Below are 24,797 nucleotides of genomic sequence, written 5' to 3'. Positions count from 1 at the left end.
TATAGCCACTAGGATGACTGTAACCAAAGTTATCTGCTGCCAAGGCTGTGGGGATGTGGGTCACACTGCACACTCTCCCTGCACTGCTGGTAGGATTAAGGAACAGCCACCCTGGTTTGGTAGTTCCTCAGATCATTAGTTACCTTGACCAAATTCCACTCCACCACAAAACTTTCATGCTTCCATAGTTACAGTCTGGATAGTATACTCCAAATGTCCACGAGGAAGTGAGTAAAATGCATGGCATCCTCATACCCAATACTACTTGGTTTTAAAAAGTAAAGCTATATGCTGGATAAGAATAAAACTCAAAAACACAATTCAGTGCAATATTTAAAAACAGAATTAGTAATTGCATAAAGGGTTGGAAGACAACGACATGGGACTAATTAGGACTCGGTGTGCTTTTTGTTTTGCTACATAAGTCTTGATATATGGAAACCACTGAAATGGGCATTTTCTTAAAGATAAAACTTTATGGCATAAAAACCATAAAATGATGAAGTTAGAGGCACTTCCAGGTCAGTTTCCATGCTTGCAAATTTTGTTCTAGTAAAAAAGGTGAGCAGTTGGGAGGTTGCTAAGCTGGGAAAGCAGCTGCTTGGTGGATACATGGGCCTGAGTTCAGTCCCCAGCACCACACACACACACACACACACACACACACACACACACACGCAGAAGAACTGAAGACTGCTGAACAACTGTTTTATAAACCTTTATTGGAAAGGCTACAAAGTTTATATTATCACTGCATTGCTTAGGCTTAAAGTGTTGTGGGGAAATAACCTCAAATACAAAACTATTATGCCGCTGAACCTTGCCCAGGCTTGTTGCAAAGTATTTTTGTACAATGGAGGTAGAGCGAATAGGGCAGTAATTTAACCCTCACAGGTCTTGATTAGTTTGGGGACATTCTTTTCATCCAGGTTCTAATATCTCTAGAAATGAACCCAAGCACTATTAGGCTCAGAGATGGTATAATAACACTGAAAAAAAATCTGAATTCCATTTTTGTCCTGTTGTTCCTTCCACAAATGTAAAATGTGTGTAGCTGGTGTTGCTTGGACCTCAAATGAATGTGTTTTTTAAAAAAAAAAATACTTCAGGGAGAAAAAAAGTAATCACCAGAAGATGGAAACCCATCCTTTCATTTCATTAGGATGGTTGTAATTAAAACTAGGTGCTGACCAGGACATGGATCAAACTGAACCCTCTCACCGCTGGCTCAGCCACTTGGTGAATGTTTGCTGACCTAAGAGTCTTAGTTTTCTACATAGATTATCAGTCAATGCTTCCCTAAATTCAGATATTTAACTTAATGAGACAGCAATTTTTCATAATATTTAATAAAAACACATTTTAACAGGTCTGTGTAAACATGGTTCTACTATTCATCTGCCATTACCTTATTTTCAAAAAGTGGGGTACAAGATAACTGAGGCCTGGGCTTGTCCCAATTTTCAGGGTAACCTGGGAGTTAGATGATTGATTTGGATGTTCTTGATGCTACAGAGTATCAACTGAAATCAATAAAGCCTGTTTCAATCAACTTTAGTGTTTGCAAACTATAAAACCGGCAGGCCCTGAAGCTTCAGACCAATGGATCTTTAAGGGCTGTTTAAAACCAGAACCAGAGTCCCTCTCCTCACTGTAAGGATACTTGTTTACAGTTCAAAATAGGCTCTTTCTAAAAATGTGACACAGAATAATTTACACCAACTGCTTTTTATTATCAAGTTTCAGAAACCTTTCACAAAATGGTTTTTTTAAAAAAAAGCCAAAAAACTTTACAACCATGGCTAATGTAATCTTTTCTACTGTTCCCAGTCAGCTTCAAACCCATTGTGTGCAAAGCCCATTTTTCCATGCATCTAAATGATAGATACAGGCTATGAATTCTTTATTCTATTTGTAGCAGCTTATGCAGGTGCAGCCAAACACAAAGCTTCAGGACAAATTATACAAACTTTACAATGCTGGATTTGAGTTTAAAATATGAAACATAAAGTCTACACAAAACTGATAAAAATCAAGCAGATACCAGGACTGAAACTTATAACCCACATGTGAAAGGGAGTCTTATTTCAAGTGCTTTACTCTGCTACAGAACAGTCAAAATGAAGATGTAAAGCTTCGTGGTTAGTTTAAATTATACACTCTGTGGATACTATACCAATTTAGAAGTTACACATAGATCAACAGATGTCTGTCAGTTCATCTGGACTCATCAGGTACTCCAGCAGCTGGCTTATCCGGATAATGTGGAACGAAAATCCACCTGTGCAGCCGCCTGCAGTTTACTGATGGGCACACTGCACTCCAGGTCCATGGTGGCTGCTGCTTTCTTCATCAGAGCTATCGTTATAGGCTTCACGCCTCTGACCACCTCCAGAGCCTCGAGTACTATCAAATTCCTGAAGCTCCACTTCTTCTGTCTCTCCAATTACATTAGGAACTTCTGGTCTAGATGGCAGTAGATCTTCTAATTCCTTCAGGAAACAAAGAACAGGAGTTGTGTCTCATTATGTAGCTGACAGTCACACAAAATAAACATCCATATTTAAACACTAGAAAACTACATGCAGAAATGTTCCATGGTACTTCTAAACAGAATGTTATCTGAAGGATCTGCTCTCCAGAGAGTTCAAAGACTCTCACAAGCCTGATGGGCCCCATAAACATTTCTATTAGCCAACTTCATCTTCAGAATGACCAGAAAAAAATAAAGAAAAAAGTCAACCATGGAAATATTAAAAAAAGCAAGCATGAAGACAGTCTCAAAAAAGCTGGGCATGGTTGGTTATATCTGTAACAATCAAAAGGCTGAAACAGAGGAACTGCCATGAGTTGTAGGCCAGCCCAGGGTGCAGACAGAAACCCTACAATAAAACAAAACAAAGAGAAAGAGAAAAGCAGCACACAGGAAGCAAGGAAGAGCGAGAAGCAGCAGAAGGGACATCCATATTAGCTGTGTGACGAACTGCAAAAACAGCTTACAGAAAGCTTGTCTGGGTTGATCCAGTTGTTTTCAGGAAACTGCACATCAAACTTTATGTAAAGATCACCCTTTTCAAAGGGATTACGATACTGCGGCATTCCTTCACCTCGAACAACACGAACACATCCTATTATTAAAAAAAATTAAATTAGGTAAGAACATTACCCAAAAGGTATTCAATAATATTTTTTTTTTTTTTTTTTTTTTTTGTTTTTCGAGACAGGGTTTCTCTGTGGTTTTGGAGCCTGTCCTGGAACTAGCTCTTGTAGACCAGGCTGGTCTCGAACTCACAGAGATCCGCCTGCCTCTGCCTCCCGAGTGCTGGGATTAAAGGCGTGCGCCACCACGTCCCGGCCTCAATAATATTTTTTTTACCCACTATAAATAAAAATTTTAACAATACACGAACAACCTGATCAGATGAAGTCATTTACCTGGCTCAATTACTTTGCCAGGAGGATATTTTACCACAATCTGACGAGCATCAAGATGCTTAAATGTGAACTGAAATCCACATAAAGCTTCAACAAGTCCTATCTTATACGTCATATGCAGATCATTCCCATCTCTCTGGAACACCTATAAAAAAAGCACAAACAAAACATATTTTTAAAAAAGATTACGATCCCATAACATCCTATTGCACATTTCTTAAGTCAATATCAGAATCTTGGAAGAACCAAAATGCCACTGTCCCTAATTTCCAAAATTATTATTAGCAAAACTAGCTATTTTCAAGGGGTATGACAGAAACTTCTATTAGGACAGCTGACTACTAAGAAAAATGCTGAAGCTCCTAATAGTGCTTTTGCTGCTGCCATTGTATTCCATTTCCTAACACCAAATAGATCCTACAGGCTTCAAAAGAACAGAGTCAACCTGGAATGTCCCCCAGACATGGTCTCAATGAGGCAAGAAGGAAGTCCAAGTTCAGTGTTCAAAAACCTCAACCAGTAAAGCCCAGTTGTGAAAGCTGTGGCTTCGATTCTGCACTTTACACATACAATGGAGTTCCATTGCACTTAAAATTCAAACTTGGGCATGGAGATCGTCAGTGGTAAAGCCTACTTGCTGCTCTTGCAGAGGTTTGGCTCCCAGCACCCAGAAGGTGGCTCACTACTATCCATAATACCAGTTTCAGAGGATCCAAGGGCCTCTTCGGACCCTCACTGAGCACCAGGCACACATACAGTACACTTTCATACATGCAGAGAAAACATGTATACACATAATTAAAAAAAAAAACTAGTACAGATATAGTGACTGGTGCACGCCTTTAATCCCAGCACTCAGGAAGCAGAGGCAGGTTGACTCTGTGAGTTCAAAGCCAACCTGGTCTACAGACTGAGTTCCAGGGCAGTGAGTACTGTTACACAGAAAAACCAGATCTCAGAATACAACACCAAACAAACAAACACCTTTAAAAAATTCAAACTTGCTTAATGTAAATTATACAGCAAATGCTAAAGTTGGCTTATTCCATCTACAGTATATGCTTATAGACTATACATGCTGATGTGACTCAGATACAACCAGAACACTGCAGGTTCAAAGCCTGATGACAATTTACCTTAGGCTACCTAAGTCCCCCAAATTAGCCAATTGCCCACTGCTGTGTCAGACCTAACATCCTTTGACTTTACAGATAAAACCTTTTGGAATTTATTAACAAAACTATAGTTTCTATCAACCCAAGGCTAGGAGTCATGAGAGAAGATTCCGAGGCCTATTGCTGAGGTTGTGTACTTTGCTGTAATTGTCTACTTTCTCCAATGCATTTGGATAGCACCTTGACTTATGATTTTCTCTGTTCTATTACTGCTCCGATGTTAGAACATGGGTTTTGCTGTAACCTAAATCCATATTACAGGTTATGGTCATTCATTTAGCTCCAGAATAGTCTCTTCTTCCCTTGGAGTTGAGTTGTGTTTCTGCACCAACGCTGCAAACGTTACTGAATAAGTGCTGAGAATGTCCTGAGCTTTGATGTGGGGGAAAAAATCAATTTAAAAATATTCAACTTGCAATTTTTACTTAAACTTGCCAAATCTATACTTAAATTTTGAAATTTAAGTTGAAATAAAATTAACTGTAGTGAAAAGGTCACCAAGATTTGGTGTTCTGGAGCCAGGAGCAGTAGCACACATCTTTCCTTTTTTTTTTTTTTTAAAAAGATTCATTTATTCCTTCCATGTGTGCCTACAGGCCAGAAGAGGGCACCAGATCTCATTATAGATGGCTGTGAGCCACCATGTGGGTGCTGGGAATTGAACTCAGAATCTCTAGAAGAGAAGAGCAGTCAGTGCTCTTAACCTCTGAGCCATCACTCCAGCCCTGACACTGTGTACTTGTATCAAAGTGTTCAAATAGCTGGGCAGTGGTGGTGCACGCCTTAAATCCCAGCATGTGGGAGGCGGAGGCAGGTGGATCTTAATGAGCTCAAGGCCAGCCTGGTCTATAGAGCAAGTTCCAGAACTATTATACAGAGAAACCCTGTCTTGAAAAACCAAACCAAACCAAACCCTCATCCCCACCACCAAAAAGCACTCAAAGCAACTACCACCAAAAAATAACATGGTGGTTGCTGTCATTTGAGGGGCTGGGGGGGGGTGTGTGTGTGAATGACTTGATAATTTAACACTAACATTTAAACAAATAAAAGTTACCATGCACCACATAACAAACATTCAGCAGTTACTGAGGAACACAATTAAAACCCTGCACTTTCACTGTACAAAAGGACACCAGACTCACAGAAGAGCAGCGCAGCAGGATGAATGCACATGACACAACACTCAAAGCTTTTAATCACATGTGTATGGATTCAGCCCTGCACCCACTCAACCTAAATATGGCCTCATCTTCTTCAGACAGCTACTTGGAGTAAAGAGAGAAGGCCCAAAACTTAACCAATGCTTTTCTTGAACACTTAGCAAGTCTGATGTTCTAGTTTAAACTATAGTAGGTTTGTGTTTTTTCTTCCAAGCGAGATGAATTAAGCTGTCTAAACCTCACCCTTGGGCTGGGCAATGGAGGCAGAGGCAGGCGGATCTCTGTGAGTTCGAGACCAGCCTGGTCTACAGAGCTAGTTCCAGGACAGGCTCCAAAGCCACAGAGAAACCCTATCTCGAAAAAACCAAAAGTAAACCTCACCCTTGGCTTACACTGACTGCTCTTAACTTCTGCCCTTTACTACTTCCTAGCCTAGGCCATCAATTCCATGCGATCATACCACTTTCAACAATTCTAATCCCAAGCATTGAGATTAAAGGTATTTACAACACTCTAATACCCTAGTGATACCTATTCCACAAAACACCGAGGTTTAATCTACTTTTAACGATATAGCTCATTGCTATCTGGTTAGCTTTCCACTTCTTATGTCTTGTAGGTATTGTGGATACTAATACTGAATAAATGAGTAAGTAGCTAAAAAGCCATCAAATAAGAATCTTGAATAACAAAATTTAGAGCTTGGAGATGTGGCTCAGAGACAGAGTATTTTCTTTCTTTCTTTCTTTCAAAAAAACAGTGGTCCTTTTTAAAAAATTTATTTATGTGTATTGGTGTTTTGCCTGCATGTGTCTTTGTAAGGGTGTCAGATCTTGGGAGTTACAGATGGTTGTGAGCTGCCATGTGGGTGCTGGGAATTGAACCCAGGTCCTCTGGAAGAGCAGTCAGTGCTCTTAAACGCTGAGCCATCTCTCCAGCCCGAGACAGAACATTTTCTAATACCTTCTTCATTTAAGACCCAGACCTTATTATCAAAAAGTAGTCATGAATATTTCATCCTTTATGACCTTAACGCAGAATTCTGGAAACTGTTATTTTACAGCCATCTAAAATATGCCATATCAAAGAAAAGTCAAAAACAAAACAAAAACCAAAACAAAACAAAAAAACCAAAAAACAGAAAACAGTAACACCCCTCTTCATAAGATCAGTCTAGGGAGCAAGTTGTAATCTTCTGAGGATAGATCAACTTCTACAATGTGCTTTTCAATATAACCTTGTTCTCCACTAAAATTTCAACGTGATTTTACTTTTAAAATTGCAGCTTCTTCCTTGGGAAAAAAAACCAAACGGTGAATGGACCAAGGCTTGGGAGGTCACAGTGGCTACCAGAGGATCCAGTGCTGGGGTTGTTGAGCACTTGGAGGCAAAGCCTAAGACAATGAGTGGATCCTGTAACTAAGCTAGACTGACTGCCTGTCAAAGTCATGAAGATCAAGCCCCAGAGATCTACTTGTCCTCTCTGCCCATCAGAGAATCTGAGATTACTGAACTTTACCTAGCAATTGTCTTTATTTATGCTATGTTAATTGTGATGACTACTCTTGGTGGTCAACATGACTGCCTAAAACCCAAATGGCTGGGCACAAAGATGAGGTTTTTCTTTTTAAATCATTTGAGATGGGAAGATAAACCTTTAATTCAGATCTTTTGAGATGGAAAGACCCACCTCTAGTCTGGGTCACACCTTCTGCTAGCAGCCTATAGAAAGGACATGAAAGAATGAAGCTTGTTCCTTGCTTGCTTGTTCTCACTCTTGCTGGCCAAGCCCATTCCTTCACTGGCTTTTGAGCCTACTTCTTTGGGATTCCTTTCTAGTGTTAGACTAGCTGGACTAAGTTATTGTAATAAATCTTTGTTATACATACATACACATTCTCTAAGTTTAGTTCCTTTAGAGAGCCCTAAGTACATTAATCTTATTTCTAGGTGTTTGTGTATGTATGTGTACCACATGTATGCAGGGATCTGAAGAGAGGACATCTGATCCTCTGGAAACGGGAATTAAAAAAGGTTGAGCCGCTATATGTGGGTGCCGGGAACTGAACCAGGTTCCTCTACAACAGCAGCAAGTGCTCTTAACCTCTGAGCTATCTTCCCACTCTCCAGCAAGCATCTCAAGGATGTGGTTTCAAAAGGTCATGCCAGTGCAGAAGCAAACTTGACTTGACCAGCAGACCAAAACCAAGGCTACAGGGGGATCAAGATTAGAAATCCCTACACTATTCTATGCAAGGTGATGGGCCCTGTGGATCTGTGTGGTGCACCTCATCCTTGCCCCCGGAGGCCATGGCATTGTCTCTGCTCCTCTGCACAAGAGGTTGTTGCTGACAGCTGGACCGGATGCGGCTACAGGCTGCATGGCTACACTGCCAAGGACACCTCTGATGCCATCTTTAGGACCTACAGCTACCCAACTCTGACTTCTTTCTGAAAGAAGTCCATGTTTTCCAGGTCTATCAGGAATACACCAACCATATTGTAAGAACCCACACTAGTCTCCATGAACCAGCTGTGGATAGCATGTTTTTTGTTTTGGTTTTTCAAGACAGGGTTTCTTTGTGTTAACAGTCCTGGATCTTACTCTGTAGACCAGGATGGCCTTGAACTCAGAGATCAGCATGCCTCTGTCTCCTGAGGACTGCAATTAAAGGTGTAACAACCAGTGCCTGGCTTAATGAGGATTTGTCTTTGTTTTTTAATTTTACATGTTTTATCTGCATGTATGTCTGTGTGACGGTGTCAGATCACTTGGAACTGGAGTTACAGACAGTTGTGAGCTGCCATGTGGGTGCTAGGACTTGATCCCTGGTCCTTTGGAAGAGCCGTCAGTGCTCTTATCCACTGAGCCATCTCTCCAGCCCTGCACATAGGCTATGTATACAAGAAAAACAAAGTGATTCAAGTCTGTCTAAAATAAATAAAACTTAAGTGCAATCGTTTAGAGAACTCTTAAATAAGTCTCCAGTACAAACCCTGTCAAGTGTTCACATGTAAGTACTGCGTGTTTCCTGAACAGCTTTATCAACCAAGAGCCACAGACATATTCTTTAGGACAGAAGTAGACAAGATACAATGTAGGGCATTAATTTTGTTTGAGAAGAGTCTCCCTGTAGCCCTGGTTGACCTCAATCTTGCTCTCTCCTGTCTTGGCCTCCTAAGTTCTGGGATTATAGAAATGGGCTACCAGGTATTACAAATTACAGGTGAGCTAAGCATGGCAGTACAGGACAGAGAACGGAAGTATGATCAGAATAAAAACAGCACATAATGACCCTCACTGCTAGACAGGTTCATTTTGCCTCAATCATAATAGATATAACCAATACACATTCAATCAGGAACTAATTAAAAGATGTTTTAAATCTCTAAAACTTGGGTCAGTTAGAAAGCTCGGAAGATAAAAAGTGCTTGCCACAAAGACTGACAACATGTTTGACCCCCAGAACCCACTGGGGAATAGTGACTCCAGAAAGTCGTTCTATACATACTGGGACATGAGGAAGACCCATGCTCCCATCACACCAATAAAACAGATAAAAACAAACAAACAAACAACCAAAAAACAACAACCAAAAAACCCTGACCCCAGCAAGGTTACTGTAGCAAGTACAGTAAAATTAATGGAGAAGTGCCGAGAAGTGAAGCCTCTACCCACTCACCATGCATCCAAGGAGCTCTATAGTGAAATTATGTTGCCTAACACTACCTAGTCCAATGGCTTTATTTACATAAAAGAAAATGAGGTGCAGAGACAATAGGATCACTTAAGGGCAGAGTGCTGAGTTCCACCTATGACAGGGCACAGACATTAGACGGCATTTCTCTAAGTAAGCCACGCTCACTGTGAGCTAAAGATTAACTCAGTCACATTTCCCTTAACAACTTCATTTGTTTTCAGTTTCACTCCAAGGCATTTATCCTATTTTTCACAAGCAAGATCAATTCTGAATAAAACAAAAACGGGGGGAAAAATGAGTAAATCAAAAGTAAATTACCTCATGTTCTTTTTCCTGTAGCAAAAGAACAATATCTCCAGGTTCCACTCCTGGGGCCTGGTCTGCTTCCCCAGTGAATGTAATTCTCTGTCCATGTTTCATGCCTTTGTCTACATGAACTTCAAGAATCTTGACTTCTTTAATCACCTTCTTTCCTTCACATTTTTTACAGCGGTCTTTTTCATTAATGACTTCTCCTGCAAAGAGAGGTCATTCAAGCTTCCAGTAAGAAAGAATACCCCAATCTTAAACTGAGTCTTGACAGTGCCCTTAATTCAAAAAGATACATTTTGGGCACCAATGGTTATGATTACTGCAAATGACAAAACATTTTTACTAAAGGTCACCCAAAGGGTTCAGCTACCTAAGATTACAGAGTCAAACACCCTGACATTTCATTAGTTCCTGGCTCTATTCCCTAAAACTAATGAACAAGGAAGTTTGGGCAGTCAGGTGCTGGAACTTCTACAAACACTTCTGCAAAAGTTTTCAGTTCTAACTCCAAGTAGGTTACCATCAGACAGAGACAGCCCAAGTCAAACTTTAATTGTTCTTCCCAGTAGAGGTTAGTGAACCTAAAAGTTTGCTACATTCAATCCCCACATATCCTTGATGACTTATTACTGAATTGTAAAGTTGGTAGTCAAGTTTATTTCAAAAGACTAAATAAATCTTGCTCAGATATTAGCTGGTTCTTTGCACAGGTTCTACCACTGGACTGTCCTCCCACCTCCAATCCTGCTTTTGTGTAGTTTCACTGTAACTGAAAATTCTCAAAACCAACTAGAGCACTGAACACTTCTGTACCAAGGTTATGGTAACTGTTTTTCTTTTGAAGATATTCCCCTCTAATATTTGCTTATGGTATAAGAAATTGGAACTCCAGAGTATCTAACAATGTATGGGGGAAAAGGCAAGGTTTTCTAATCACTGAGCACTGGCGCACTTGTGTTTAAAAAGGAGTCTTGTTATGTCGCACTGACAAAACTGAAACTCACTGTCCTGCTCTGCTTCTCGCTGTTAGGTTTCAGCTGACTTTGGCTTCTTGATAGTGAAGCTAGGAATTTTAGCAAGGTACAATGCAGAGACGCCTCAGAGGAATATAACTTGCAGTCGAGGAGGGTGACAACCTCAGGTATCATTTCTCAGCTGTCCTCCACTCCACTTTTTATGACAGAATCTTTCACCTAGAGGTTAGCAGGTTAGGCTGGCCAGCTGGTGAGCACTTGGGATCAACTTCTCTCCTGAACATGGGGATCTTAAGGTTGCACTACTTGCTTTTCTAACATGGGTTAGCCATGTGCCAGGGCTAGGTCCTCATGCTAGCGAGGCAGGCACTTTACCAACTAAGTTATTACCTTAGCCCAATATATACCTTCTGAAAATTATCACCTCCAAGAATTTGGGAAAGAGAGTTCTACAACTATACTAACAATTAGCCAAGGGAAAGGCTGGGAGTGTGGCTCAATGGTTAAGAACCCTAGGTTTAATTCCCCGTCCCAGGGCTTGGGTAAGCATAGTAATGTAATTAGTCAGAATGAGGGCTAGTGTTCAGTACTTGCCAAGCACCCTCATGGACTTGGGTTTACTTTCCAATGCTGGTAAGGAAAAATTCTACCACATAAATTAATCTAATTAAAAACTTAATTTCTTAGTTACACTAGACACGTCTCTCCTTTCCTTATTAAAGCAACTTAATTTAAAAATCAAACTATTAAAAATAGATTTAGAACTTGATTTAGGACTTTTTAGAATGCCCCTGAAGTTCTACAAGTTAGGTGATAAAGATTCATTTCAGCTGGGTTGGAACAATACCTCAGCACTTCAGAGGTAAAGGCAGATTAAGAATTCAAGATCATCCTTGAATACACAGTTTAAGGTCGGCCTAGGTTAGAGATACTATGCTCAAACAGTAATGGTATAATAATTGCCAATCTTCTGTTAGATATCATTTTTAGAATAAAATGAATATAAGCATACTTAGTAAAATTGTAAACGTTTCCAACTTCTATGTTCCCAACATATTCTATTATAAAAGCAATGAAAACACTGGTACATTTACCTTCTCCATTGCAATCAGAGCACACAGACTGCATCTGCTGCACCATTCCTGGAGCCAGCTGTCTGATCATAATGCGCACACCTCGACCCCGACAAGCACTGCATTTCTGAACAGCTCCAGACTTTCCACCTTGGCTAAAGCAAAAGTATAAGTCACACTTTGTCTGCAAACCACTAGTCATTCAAACATAACAAACTGTGCTTTCTCACTCCCCAGTGTAACCACTTGAAAGGGTTTTTAGAGGAAACAGAAAATGCCCGGCTGCATATTAATTTAAATGAAGAATATGTTACCTGGTATAGATTTTGAGCATGCCACTCAAAAAGCAGACAGCCTGCCTAAGCAACAGCACACTTACCCACTGCATGCGCTACAGAGCACATTCTTGCTAAGTTGTAGTTTGGTTGTCTTGCCATTATACAAGTCTTCTAAAGAAACTCTGCAGAAAAAAGAACATGGTTCAACCAAATTTTGCCAATATTTTTAAAAGATATATAGAGCTTACAGACCAAATTTCACTGACTTTTTAAGATAGAATCCAAGAAAATCTTTATGAATTTGGATAAAACACGTGGTGTATTTGCTCTTCAGAGGCAAGTTTCTCAACCGCACACTGGAACCACCTGTAACTCATCTCCAGTTTTCTCAGGCACTGGTATACACATACTTACAGGCAGGGACTATCTGTGTAGCTGCCCCTGGAACTTGCTCTGTAGACCAGGCTGGCCTGAAATTCAGAGGTCCACCTGTCCCTGCCTCCTGAGTAACTAGGATTAAAAATGTGTGCTACCATCGACCAGGAAAAAAAAAAATTAAATTCTTGAACCTACAGGGCTGACCTAGCTAGCAACTTGCTGCAAGTCATCAATAACACTATAAAGACAGGACTTTATGGTTCATAATGGCTTCAAAATGCAGCCAAAAATCACCTTGAACTTAATGGATATCCATGCCTCTACTTCCAAAGTGCTAGATTACAGTCACATACCATCTTGCCCAGTTTTATATGGAACAAAGGAAGCCCAGGGACTCATCTGTATCAGACACGCACTAAAGCAATTAAGCTGCATCCCTAGCTACTAATTGTAATTATCATCCAGTTTTATGTGATATAACTGAAACAAGGAGAAGTTAACTAACTTGACCAAAGCCAGAGCTTTATTGTTGGAGGGGAGGGGGCAAGCTATAGATAATTACATTACATTTGTAATCTAATATGTATTAGATTACAATGCATAGTTATATTACAATTAAATGTATATTATAGCTTAAAATAGGCACTTAGGGAGCTGAAGAGATGGCTCAGTGGCTAAGAGCACTGCTGCTCTTTCAGAGGACCTGTATTCAATTCCCAGCAACCACATGGAGGCTCACAACTGTCTGTAACTCTGGTTCCAGGACAATTGACTCTCTGCTTACCTCCACAGGCTTAAGATACATGTGGTACACAGACATGTATGCAAACAAATACCCATACACAGAATTTCTTAAAAAGAGGCACTTAATTGTTTATGTTTAAAAAGCTACTCACTATTGCAGAGAGGGAAAGAACATAGCTTCAGAGAAACTTAATTTTTTCAGTTTCTAAAGATTCTGCCAAATCATAATAAATACTGTATATCTGAACAACTTTTATTTGCTTATTAATTTTGGTCTCTAAACAATTAACTTCTGCTGGCTAGGAGGTGGACGTCACTATGGGTAGATGAACACAGAACACTGTATGCAGCAAGGCTCCAAGAATGGCAGTCCAGATAAGTCAGACCAGTACTCAAGTGAAGACAGAAGCACTGCAGACCTGGTTAGACAAGTTCAAGTCACACAGCTGATTTAGATCTGGTCTGAGCTGATGCACACGCCATCAGGCCACTAGGTCATATAGCAGCTTGCTACAGGACTGGCCAAAAGCACTGTGATGTACTGGGTCAGCTTGCTGGTGGCCTGTAGCAGCTGCTGGGTGAGCGAAGAGGAGGCCCTCTGACATGGAGGCAAGGGCACTTTGGTGTTCATGATGAACACTGGCATGGTGGCCATGAACATTTTTTAATGTATCTTCAAAGTATCTAACTAAAAAGGCAAAAAGCAAAATTAAAAAGTACCAGTCGGCTGTAAATTCAAACGTACACAATATTTTATATATTCACACCTCAAAAAAGTGGTACAGGGAAAAAAAAAAGGGGTTTTAAAAATATACATGAAGGCTAGAGAAGATTCAACCAAGTTACTTGCTATTCTTTCAGAGAACCTGGGTTCAGTTCCAAGCACCCACATGGTGAATAACTGTCTGTGACTATAATTCCAGAAGATTCAACACCCTCTTCTGGCCTCCATGGGCACTCACAGACATACATGCAGGCAAAACATCAAAACACATTTTTTTTTAAAGATTTATTTATTATATACAGTATTCTCAGTATTCTGTCTACAGGCCAGAAGAGGGCACCAGATCTCATTACAGATGGTTGTGAGCCACCATGTGGTTGCTGGGAACTGAACTCAGGACCTTTGGAAGAGCAGGCAGTGCTCTTAACTGCTGAGCCATCTCTCCAGCCCCTCAAAACACATTTTTAAAAAGTAATAAATGGGGCTGGAGAGATGGCTCAGCGGTTAAAAGCACTGGTTGCTCTTTAAGAGGACCCAGGTTCAATTCCAATCAACCACATGGAAACTGACAACTGTCTCTAACTCCAATTTCAAGGGATCAGACACCTTCACACCAATGCATACAAAATAAAGTTAAATAATTTTTTTTTATTTTTTTAATTTATTTATTTATTTATTTATTAAGGATTTCTGCCTCGTCCCCACAACCGCTTCCCATTTCCCTCCCCCTCCCCCGATCAATTCCCCCTCCCTCATCTGCTCGAAGAGCAATCAGGGTTCCCTGACCTGTGGGAAGCCCAAGGACTGCCCACCTCTATCCAGGTCTCGTACGGTGAGCATCCAAACTGCCTAGGCTCCCACAAAGCCAGTACGTGCAGTAGGATCAAAAACCCACTGCAATTGTTCTTGAATTCTCAGTATTCCTCATTGTCCGCTATGTTCAGCTAGTCCGGATTTATCCCATGTTTTTTCAGACCTAGGCCAGGTGGCCTTGGTGAGATCCCAATAGAACATCCCCATTGTCTTAGTGTGTGGGTGCACCCCTCGTGGTCCTGAGTTCCTTGCTCGTGCTCCGTCTCCTTCTGCTCCTGATTTGGACCTTGAGATTTCTGTCCGGTGCTCCCGTGTGGGTCTCTGTCTCTGTCTCCTTTCATCGCCTGATGAAGGTTAATATTCCTGAGGATGCCTATGTGTTTGTCTAAATAATTTTTTTAAAGGTAAAAAAAAAAACATTTCTTTAAAATATAACAATTTGCTGTGCAGTGGTGGCGGTGCAGCACCTTTAATCCCAGCACTCGTGAGGCAGAGACAGGTGGATCTCTAGGAGTTCAAGGCCAACCTGGTCTACAAGAGCTAGTTCCAGGACAGACTCCAAAAGCTACAAATTGTCCCAAAAAAACAAATAAGTAAATAAATAAATTTGAAAAGTGTATTTGTCAGGTGTGGCAGTGCATACCTATAATGTCAATACTGAGACAGGCAAACTGTCAAAAGTCCAAAGCCAGCGTTTTCTACATACCAAATTCTAGGCCAGCAAAGTTAAACCAAATAAACTATATGGACACGTGTGTATATGTACATACAAAACTTAAAAAGACACAATTCAATTTCCAAACTAACTTCAAAAAACAAAAGTCCCACCCCTCCCTAAGGAGTTATTGGTTGCTGAGGGAGGGGACTTATATTCTTAGCAATGTTGCCAATGGTAAGTTGCCCTTGTTCAAATAAATAACCCACCATCCCTGTTCGTGCAGGAAACTATAATTAAATACAAAGGACCGAGAGAGGAGCAGACAAGAAAGTGGGAGGGGCTTGTTGGGAAGAAAGAGTTGTTCAGCTGGGAGGGAAGGTATAAGAAAAGGTAATAGAACAATCATTTGTGTATGAAATTGCAAAAGAAATTCTAAAAATTATTTACCAATACCACCCATCTATATTATAGTTTAATAATACTCTTGTGTGTGTGCTGATTGGTTTGTTTGGATCTGGCTCTGGCTGTGTAGACCAGGTTGGTATCAAACTCAAGAGATCCGCTTGTCCCTTTGTCCTTAGTGCTGGGATTAAAGGTGTGAGCAATCACACCTGGCTATTCTTGTGTTCTAAAATCTTTTTTCTCCCATGCTCCTGAGGGTGAATCCAGGACCTCACATATGCTAAGCAGGTGCTCTGCCACTCATCTATGTACAACCAGACTTAAGCCTTCCTTACTATTTTAAATCCCTTGAATTTAGGTAAAGGAACAAATAGTTCAAAATCTTTCTCCAAGGCACATCATTTTGTGATGTTCAACCTTTCTTTTTTCTTTTTTTTGAGACAGGGTTTCTCTGAATAATAGTACTAGCTGTCCTGGAACAAACTCTTGTAGACCAGGTAGGCCTTGAACTCAGAGATTTGCTTGCCTCTGCCTTCCCAAGCGGGCCACCAACGCTCAGCTGGTAACAAAAGTGTTACTTTAAGCTCAAACTTTCCTATATTGTAGGCAGTATAAAGAAACAATTACAGGAGGGCAAGATGGCTCAGCACTTGCTGGTGACCTAAGTTCAATCATGGTAGGAGAGAACCAACTCCCACAAGTCATCCTCTGACCTTCACACCCTCTCCCTGGTTTGTGTGCACACAATAAACATGTTAAAATCCACTTATGAACGAAAAATTATCAACAACACACCATCACACCGAATTTAATGATATACTGATCTATGTCTTGAGTCTTACAAAACAAGGAGAGAGAAAGAGTAACTTTTGGGAAATATTATTTTCAGGTGTGTTACTTTTGTTTATGTTGCATTTGTGATTCTTGCCTGTCTAAATGGTCCTAATTAAGAGATGTATGGCCAATAGCAAGGCAGAAGTAAGGATAGGCGGGGCTAGCAGACAGAGACGATAAAGACAGAAAGAAGAACAAGAGAAAAAAGAGAGAAGGACATCAGGGGCCAGCCAACCAGCTACACAGCAAGCCATGGAGAAAGAAGTAAAGTAAGGTACACATAAATAAAGATAAAAGCTCAGAGGCAAAAGGTAGTTGGGATAATTTAAGATAAGAAAAGCTGGCAAGAAGCAAGCCATGCTAAGGCCAGGCATTCTTAAGCAATAATAAGCCTCTGTGTGATTTATTTGGGTGTTGGGTCCCTCAAAAAGTCAAAAGAGTAAAACAGCCTACAACATTTTGGCATTCCATCATAGGGTTCGAAAAATCCATCTAGAGCCTAAGAAAGCTGAAGGAAAAAAAAATGTGGTTCCTTTAAGAATTTGTGCCTGCTGGCAAGTCCTAGAGCAGCCAGTATGGAAAGAAATAACAAAAAAACAAAGTAAAAATGCCTGCCACAGCACACATATCAGCATTCTAGAGCTCTAGAAAGGTTGAATGCAGTTTCTGGTCATGTACCTCCAACCTGGCTGCAAGTTTTGAGCTGGGCTTTCACAACCCAACCCAGAGTGGGCGGAGTCAGCTACTAGAGCACACAGGTGTAGTTCAACAGTCTAAAGTTTGCTCCTGCGGTCAAAAAAAGGCTAAAAGATATGCAGTGAAAGAGGTCCAGAAGGGAGAGGAACACCTCTAAAACAGGCTCCAGTGTGTTTTATGTAGAATTAAAAAAAAAGAAAATGGGTACAGACACATACAGAAAGTAAGTTTTTAAAAAGTAAAATAAAGTCTTTACAGAGACAGTTAAAATAATGTAAAAGAAAAAGAGCCACGTAAAGATTGGAAACACACAGGGAGTCTGGATCCTGTAGAGTACTGTGTTGATTTTGAACTTTTTGATTGCTGAAAAGCAAAGGACAGCTGCTAAGAGACCTGGAATTGAAAGAGGGAGAGAGGGACTGTAGAAATAAATGAGCCTCGATACTTTAAAAATGTCAAAAAACAAAAACTTTTAAAAGTTAAGAAATGTACTTCTCAAGTGGAAAGCAAAAATGCTTTGGAGAAGGTTTTGCTTTTGTTTCTAAAGGAAACAAGAGGCTGTGGATTCATTCCACGTTGATTTGGATCTGATTTGATCAAGGGAAACCTGAAACTTGACAGGTGATATTTGTCAACAAAGATTATAACTGCTCTTTCCAAAACTTGGCCATTATCCCAAATTTTCTCTCTGGGACCCTAAAAATACTTCACCCACATTCAACAGGAAGCAGACTAGAGAAAACAATCACATTTCCAAGAGTGGGATGTGGGAAGCTATTGGCTATTTTGTGGGTCATTGATGTTTGTTATAATTTAGGGGAATATAGGGAAAAAAAAGAAAAAGAAAAACCAAGTACTCTCAGATATTTTGTCTTGGTATATGGTATATGACTTTAGTATATGGATATAAATTCAAAGTCAAACTTGTTACACTGTGTATATGTTTTTACTCTTGTTTAAAAGATTTTTGTGTATTGATACCAATTTAAGGTTATTTTTGTTATAATACTGTAATATGCTTCTGATCTTGTTTAAGGTATTGTACCTATGCAGTTCATTTAAAAATGTCAGGTAAAATTCTAGTTTTTGAAAACTATTATGATTTAGGATAATCAAAAAACACAGGTCAGTAGTTAATCATCTATAACATCTATAATCATCTATAACAATCAAATCTGTAGATATGTTAGGTATGTTTTCTATATCATACAGAGATATATTTCAGATAGATGATCTTCAAATATTTCAAAGGACCTACAGGATACAGCATTTAAAATGTCTGTTAATTTAGGGCTTTTCATGAATAGCGATATCTGCTCCTAGCAGCACCAACGTATTTCAGAGATGATGGGCATCGAAGAAACTCCTTATGGATTTTGCTTTTAATGTGGCAAGGCTAGCCTTTTGGGCAAAAAATTGCTCTTGCCTAGACTGCTTCACTGTCTGTTGTATAAACTGGATATGCAGGACCCACAGGGAAGTGACTGCCTGCAAATTTTGCCAAAACAAGGCAGGATGGTCATTCAGGGTTCCTGATTCACAGAAGAAACTGCCAGGCATTCTGCAGGTCCAAAAGAAAAGTGACTGACAAACTGACAATATGGCAGGACAGTCTTTCAAATTTCCTGCTTTACTGAAAAGTCTGCCAGATAGTATGGCCTGCAGGCTGAAATGGATGACCCTATGTGGCAAAGGAACTTTAGGTTGACTATCCAAGCAATCAGATGTCACTTTTACTTCTGCAGTTTTTGGAAGTCATTTGCAATGCACTTTTTGTTTATTTAAATACTATTATATCCCTCTGATGTCTTTGATGGAGTTGAAGACTAGTGATAGATGTAGTTTTTCTTAGATATGATAGCAAGTAAGTTATGAATAAAATTTTGGATTTATTAAGATAGGATAGATAACGAAGTACTTTAAATTTACTATACAACAAATGAACTGAAATTTGGTACATTATGAATGTAATCTTTGATAATTGTTCTTATTGTGTACAGTTTTACTATGTTAAAGTTAAAACTTCATTTTTTTAGAAAGAAAAAGGAAGCATTGGGGAATATTAATTTCTGGCGTGTTACTTTTGTTTAGGCTGCATTTGATTAAGTGTAAAGCTGTGATTCCTTGCCTAAAACACCTGGTGGTCCTAATAAAGAGACAAATGGCCAACAGCGAGGCAGAAGCAAGGATAGACAGGGCTAGTAGGCAGAGAGTATAGAGACACAGGAACAAGAGAAAAAGGAGAGAAGGACATCAGGGGCCAGCCAACCGGCTACACAGCAAGCCATGGAGAAAGAAGTAAAGTAAGGTATACAGAAATAAAGATTAAAGCCCACAAGCAAAAGGTAGTTGGCATAATTTAAGAGAAGCTGGCAAGAAACAAGCCACACTAAGGCCAGGCATTCATAAGTAATAATAAGCCTCCATGCGATTTATTTGGGTGTTGGGCCCCTCAAAATGCCAGAAGTGTAAAATATCCTACAAGTAATGATTTGAATGATTTGACAGCATTGGCACTCTCCAGTGAGGCTTAAATTCCTCTATAAAGCAAACTAAATGTTTGGTTTTTAGTTGTTGTTTGTTTTTTAAAATCAGCTTCAAAATATGGATGTTAACTCAGGAATAGTACCTGTGAAGTCAAGGACAGCCCTGGCCAGTATGATACTCTGCCTCAAAAAAGAAATAAAGCCATGGATGGTTGGCTGGGAATCTGCCAAAGAGAGATAAAACTGTATACAAACAAATGCACAGCAACAATATTATAGGCCCCTGTACAGCACATAAAAGATGAGTGATTAATCATCATGAAATGAAATCAAAGGACCCAGAAGAACGTCAATAGGCAGGTATGGTGGTGTTAGTAGAGGAAAAAAAAGTGGGGGCTCTGAAGACAGATCAATTCGTTATGTGTCTACACAGCACAGGCATTAGTATCTGGGTTCAATCCCCCAGCACTTGTATTAAAAAAGACAGATACAGTGGGGCTGGAGAGCTTATTCTTACCAAGGACCTGTGTTTCGATTTCTAGCACCCACCTGGCAGCTCACAACCACCTGTCACTCTAGCTCTAGGGGACCTGACACTCTCTTCTGAACTCCCTGGGCACCAGGCACTCGTGTGGTGCACAAGCATACAGATAGGCAAGCAAAACACTTCAAAATCAAATAGATAAATCTAAACAAACAAAAACTCAAGACTAGTGAGACAGCTATGGATAAAGGCACTTATCACCAAGCCTGCCTCCCTGAGTTCAATCCCTGAAACCCATACGGTGAAGAAAAGAACCAACTCAATTTGTCCTCTGACCTCCATGTGTGCACTATAGTGCAACTACAGGAAGCACATGATCCCCATAATAACAAAAACCATAACTGAAATATTTTAAATAAACCGAGAATCAGACACGATCATACACCCCAGTTATCCCAACACTTCAGAGGTAGAAGCAGATACCAGAAACAAACTCATAATCGGCCTGGACTACATGAGACCTTGTAAGCATGCCACACAGCACGTGCATGCGCTCTCTCCATTCAGTCTCTAGCATTTGTTACTAAAACCATTGTTCATGAAAACCTTAACAAACTAAAGTGAAATGGCTATTTTCAGTTTGTAGCTGACCCGTGGAGTCTTAGTTCACAATCAAGGTCCACACTATTTGTATGTTGGCAGGTTAATGCCAGGCTGGCAGCCAGTAGGCTCCATGGAAACCAACTTAGAGTTAGTGTTGAGGATCAAGTAATGAGGGACTTTACCATGTAAATAATCTAAGCAAACAACCATTCTTTTTAAAGCTTGGATTTAAATACTTCAAAGAATATAATCTTCACACTTGAAATTTTAAATCCTATAGTTACAATCAACCTCAACAATGTAAAAAACAAATCTCAGTAAACATCAACTATTCTTTAAGATCCTGGCTGTTTTGTTGTGATAGGCTTCCATGTATCCTCAGCTGAGCATATGACTTGGAACTCCTGATCCTCTTGCCTCCACCCCCCCCCCCCCCCGCCCCGCAGTGCTGTAATTATAGATAAAGACCACACCTGGTTTATTACACACCACCCAGAATCAAATCCAGAATTTTGGGTGTGAGTTAAGCACTTTACCAACTGACCTACATTTCTAGAGCACCTCCTCCATCCTGTAAGCTCTGAAGTAAAATACATTCAATTAACAATTTTACTTAGTCACTTAATGAGAACACAGTAAAAATTTTAAAATAAATGAACCATTCTATAGCAACTGAGCTCTGTGATCACCACTTGGAAAAGCACCTCATTTAAAAACAAGACTCACTTCAGTGGATGCATCATGTCCTCGCCTCTTCTCCTGCCATTTCGACTTCTACTCTGATTGCCCATGAAGCCAAACAATCCTCCACCAAAAATATGTGAGAAAATATCATCCATGCCACCGCCTCCGCCGCTACCTTCCCGCAGACCTTGTTCTCCATATCTGTCATAGAGCTCTCGCTTCTCTGGATTTGACAATACTTCATATGCAAAACTTATTTCTTTAAACTATAAGGGAAAAGTAAGAATGAAAACAATTGGATTTTTAAGCACAAGAATGTAAAAAAGACTTCAGAAACTCAGAATCCATTTATTCTAATAAAAAGCTTCAAGTTACCTTTGATTTCATTTTGGTTCTCTTTATCACTTATTGCTCAAAATCTTAATAATTCTCACTGTAAAACCGAAATATTCTTCTAAAAGTTATCATCATTATTGTATATGAACTGTGAGAGTGTTGGAGCATGTGCGGAGGTGGAAAGACAACTTCCCTTCTTCTGTGGATCAAGCTCAGGCTGTGCGATATCTCAATAGCTGGAACCTCTCTCTCTCTCCCCCCACCCCCTCAGAGACATGGTTTCTCTATACAGCTCCTTGCTGTCCTGGAACTTGCTCTGACCAGGACAGCCTTGAACTAAGATCCACCTGCCTCTGCATCCAGAGTGCGGGGATTAAAAGCATGGGCTACCACCATCACCATCTTCACTGGCTAATTTTTCTTATTTCTAAAGAATATTATAGGCATCAGGTTTCATTATGGCATTTTCAAATAAGTTAAAATAATAACACAAAAGTTTTGCTCTGTAGGCATAAATGGATTTTCCCCCTACTACATTCCTTGTTTCTGAGAGGGTGATTTATTTTAAATTCAGTTTAAAACTAAAACCCCAAGAATAAAACTTCAAAGAACTCACTTTGTCTCCAGCATTCGGATTCTTATCAGGATGGTATTCTTTGGCTAACTTTCTGTATGCCTTCAAAAAGAGATTTTAAAAAGTTACACACAGACAACAATTTAAGAAATTCACTTAACGCAACGTTCTAACGTTACAGTCTTCCAAAAATGCCACTTAGTTGTCAGAACTATTTGATATTTTCCACCTCAATACTGCTTACTTGCTAATAATGTACCAAGACAAAATAAGTTACTGTTGAAAAAGAGATTATACTGAAGAAAAATATAAAACAAAACTACAAAGACGCTGGAACATGATTCCTTGTTCATTCACTATTCTCAAATATGGTCATAAACAGACCAAGACTGCAATAACCTAACAAATTCCACATTAAGCGACTACATTTTACAGAAACCCAGGCACTTACACAAATTAAGCCAGGGTAGAAGCACCCCTGCCCGTGCTGGCTCTTGCCTGCCCTCTAACAGGAAGAAAAAATCCAGACCGTCCTAGGTGATGTTCTACTAGCACATGGTGGGTTGATTGAGGTCCTAGGTGGTAGTGAAACTACATACTCTCAATTAAGCGATTTGAGCATGCACCATTTAAGTCTTCACACAGACTCATGAATTATATAACACAGCCTACCATTTCCGGTAGGGTAACAGGAAGTCTATTTTACTTCGGACTTTACCAGTCCCACTGCTTACGGGACAGCCTCGTTTTTCTAGGTTTACACATTCAGATTCGGTACCGACAGCCAGAGAAGATGCTGCGGGACTTTATCAAGACGTTCAATGCTCTGAAGTCCAGAGATGATTCTGGACCGATACAAAGGACAACAATGCGATGTGTCTTATTTTTAGTGAGTGCACACTCAGGTGTTTGGCTGGGACACACGACTCATCTCCGAAGCTGCCACCGGGTATTTGGATCACCTGCCCACAGAACAATGCTCCCAAACAGACCCACGCCGCTCCGGCTGCCGGGCGAGTGAGGCGGAGGGAGGAGCTTCGGCGCCGGCGACTGCGGCCCTCAGCCCCACACCGGCGCCGGCGGTCAGCTCCTCGCCGGCCGGGCGGCGCGGGCACCGTGGTCCGACCTGTTTTTCCGGGTGGCCCGGGGCGCCGGGCTGGCGGGCCGCGTCGGCGCAGGGAGGGCGGACGGGCGGAGGCCCAAGGTCAGCCGATCCGACTGCGCCCCCGCCGCCACCACCGCGCCTCAGCCCGGCTCAGGCCGCCCCGACCGCGCAGGCCCCGCGCTCTCGCCCCGCCCGCCCGCCCGCCCGCCGGCTCGCTCCAGTACCTTCTTCAGCTCGTTCTCGCTGGCGCCGGGAGGGACGCCCAGGATGTCGTACAGCTTCGTGTCGGCCACGTTCGCCATGGCGGCCTGCCGGGCAGCACTCGCGAGCAGGCGGCGGAGCGGAAGGAGCGCGACCCGGACCACGAGCGGCGGCGGCGCAGGCCGAGGAGACGGCGAGGGGACGCGGGCGGGGCTGAACTTTGACCCGGCGCAGCGCCATGACGTAGGCGCACAGGCCCGCCCCCGGGGCCGGGCGGGGCGGTTGGGCGGTGGGCGCCGGTGAGCGGCAGGTGGGGTCCATTTCCTGACGCCGCTCGGCCACGCGTGAGCCGCGGCTCCGTGGAGGAGATCTCTGCTCGGCGTTCGGAAGGAACTCTCGGTGCAGCCGAGGCCCGAGGGAAGAAGCCGACCTGGAATCCCGGGGTGGTACTCCCGGGGCCGCGGTGAAAAACAGCACGTGGGTGTGAGTGTGTGCGGCTCCCAAATAGCGTGTGACACCCCTGATGTGATTTTATCAGCACGTTCACCAATTCATTTCATCTCCTTAACTTCCCCCTCAGCATCCCCGCGTAGGGAAACAATTTCATTCATAAATACTCATATATACATATGTACATGTCTAGCAGACGGATTTTAAAGGCGTAGCCACGCTGTCACATAGAAGAAAGGACAGTTCTTTACACAGTATCAAAAGCGCCCTTTTACGATTGGTTTGGGCTGTCCAGATAAACCAAGGTCACACTGTCCCACCAGGATCAAGTGTTAAAGTGTCTCACTTGACAGCTTTAAAATTAGCTAACAGCAAAGTTTCGGTTGGCAAAAGGCAGTATGGCCGCGTGCCGTCGTTTAGTGGCTGCCAGTTGATTGTCATTTGCTTTAGCTCAGAGATGCTGTGCTTCTACCACGTGCTAAGATGTACAGCTTGCCATCCAATTGTTTTTCCG

At 41.3% G+C, this 24,797-nt stretch overlaps 1 protein-coding gene across 1 annotated transcript; it reads right to left on the bottom strand.

The window, feature by feature from the left end:
- Positions 1–1,712: 1,712 nt before the first annotated feature.
- Dnaja2 (DnaJ heat shock protein family (Hsp40) member A2) lies at positions 1,713–24,046 on the bottom strand. Its single transcript, XM_041650192.1, has 9 exons — positions 23,857–24,046; positions 22,570–22,629; positions 21,660–21,883; positions 12,213–12,293; positions 11,855–11,988; positions 9,793–9,989; positions 3,436–3,580; positions 3,001–3,128; positions 1,713–2,492 (listed from the first exon to the last, which is right to left on the bottom strand). Exons 1-9 carry the CDS (start codon positions 23,932–23,934, stop codon positions 2,301–2,303), a joined length of 1,239 nt encoding a protein of 412 aa, XP_041506126.1. The 5' UTR covers positions 23,935–24,046; the 3' UTR covers positions 1,713–2,300.
- Between the last annotated feature and the right edge of the window lie 751 nt (positions 24,047–24,797).

This window comes from Microtus oregoni, unplaced genomic scaffold (assembly GCF_018167655.1).
Source record: "Microtus oregoni isolate MIOR12 unplaced genomic scaffold, Mior012 000004F_ref0000308, whole genome shotgun sequence".
Classification (NCBI taxonomy): Eukaryota; Metazoa; Chordata; class Mammalia; order Rodentia; family Cricetidae; genus Microtus; species Microtus oregoni.
The sequence above is the reverse complement of the archived record's forward strand: the minus strand, read 5'-3'. Positions and strand labels throughout refer to the sequence as shown.

What these genes read in the sequence shown, in the direction of transcription:
- Dnaja2 (XM_041650192.1), bottom strand. Translation starts at nt 23,934, where the DNA reads ATGGCGAACGTGGCCGACACGAAGCTGTACGACATCCTGGGCGTCCCT. An exon ending in GCGAGAACGAGCTGAAGAAG is followed by an intron (nt 22,630 to 23,856) that starts GTACTGGAGCGA and finishes CTCTTTTTGAAG; the next exon opens with GCATACAGAAAGTTAGCCAA. An exon ending in TGGCAAAGTAATTGAGCCAG is followed by an intron (nt 3,129 to 3,435) that starts GTAAATGACTTC and finishes TTTTAATAATAG; the next exon opens with GATGTGTTCGTGTTGTTCGA.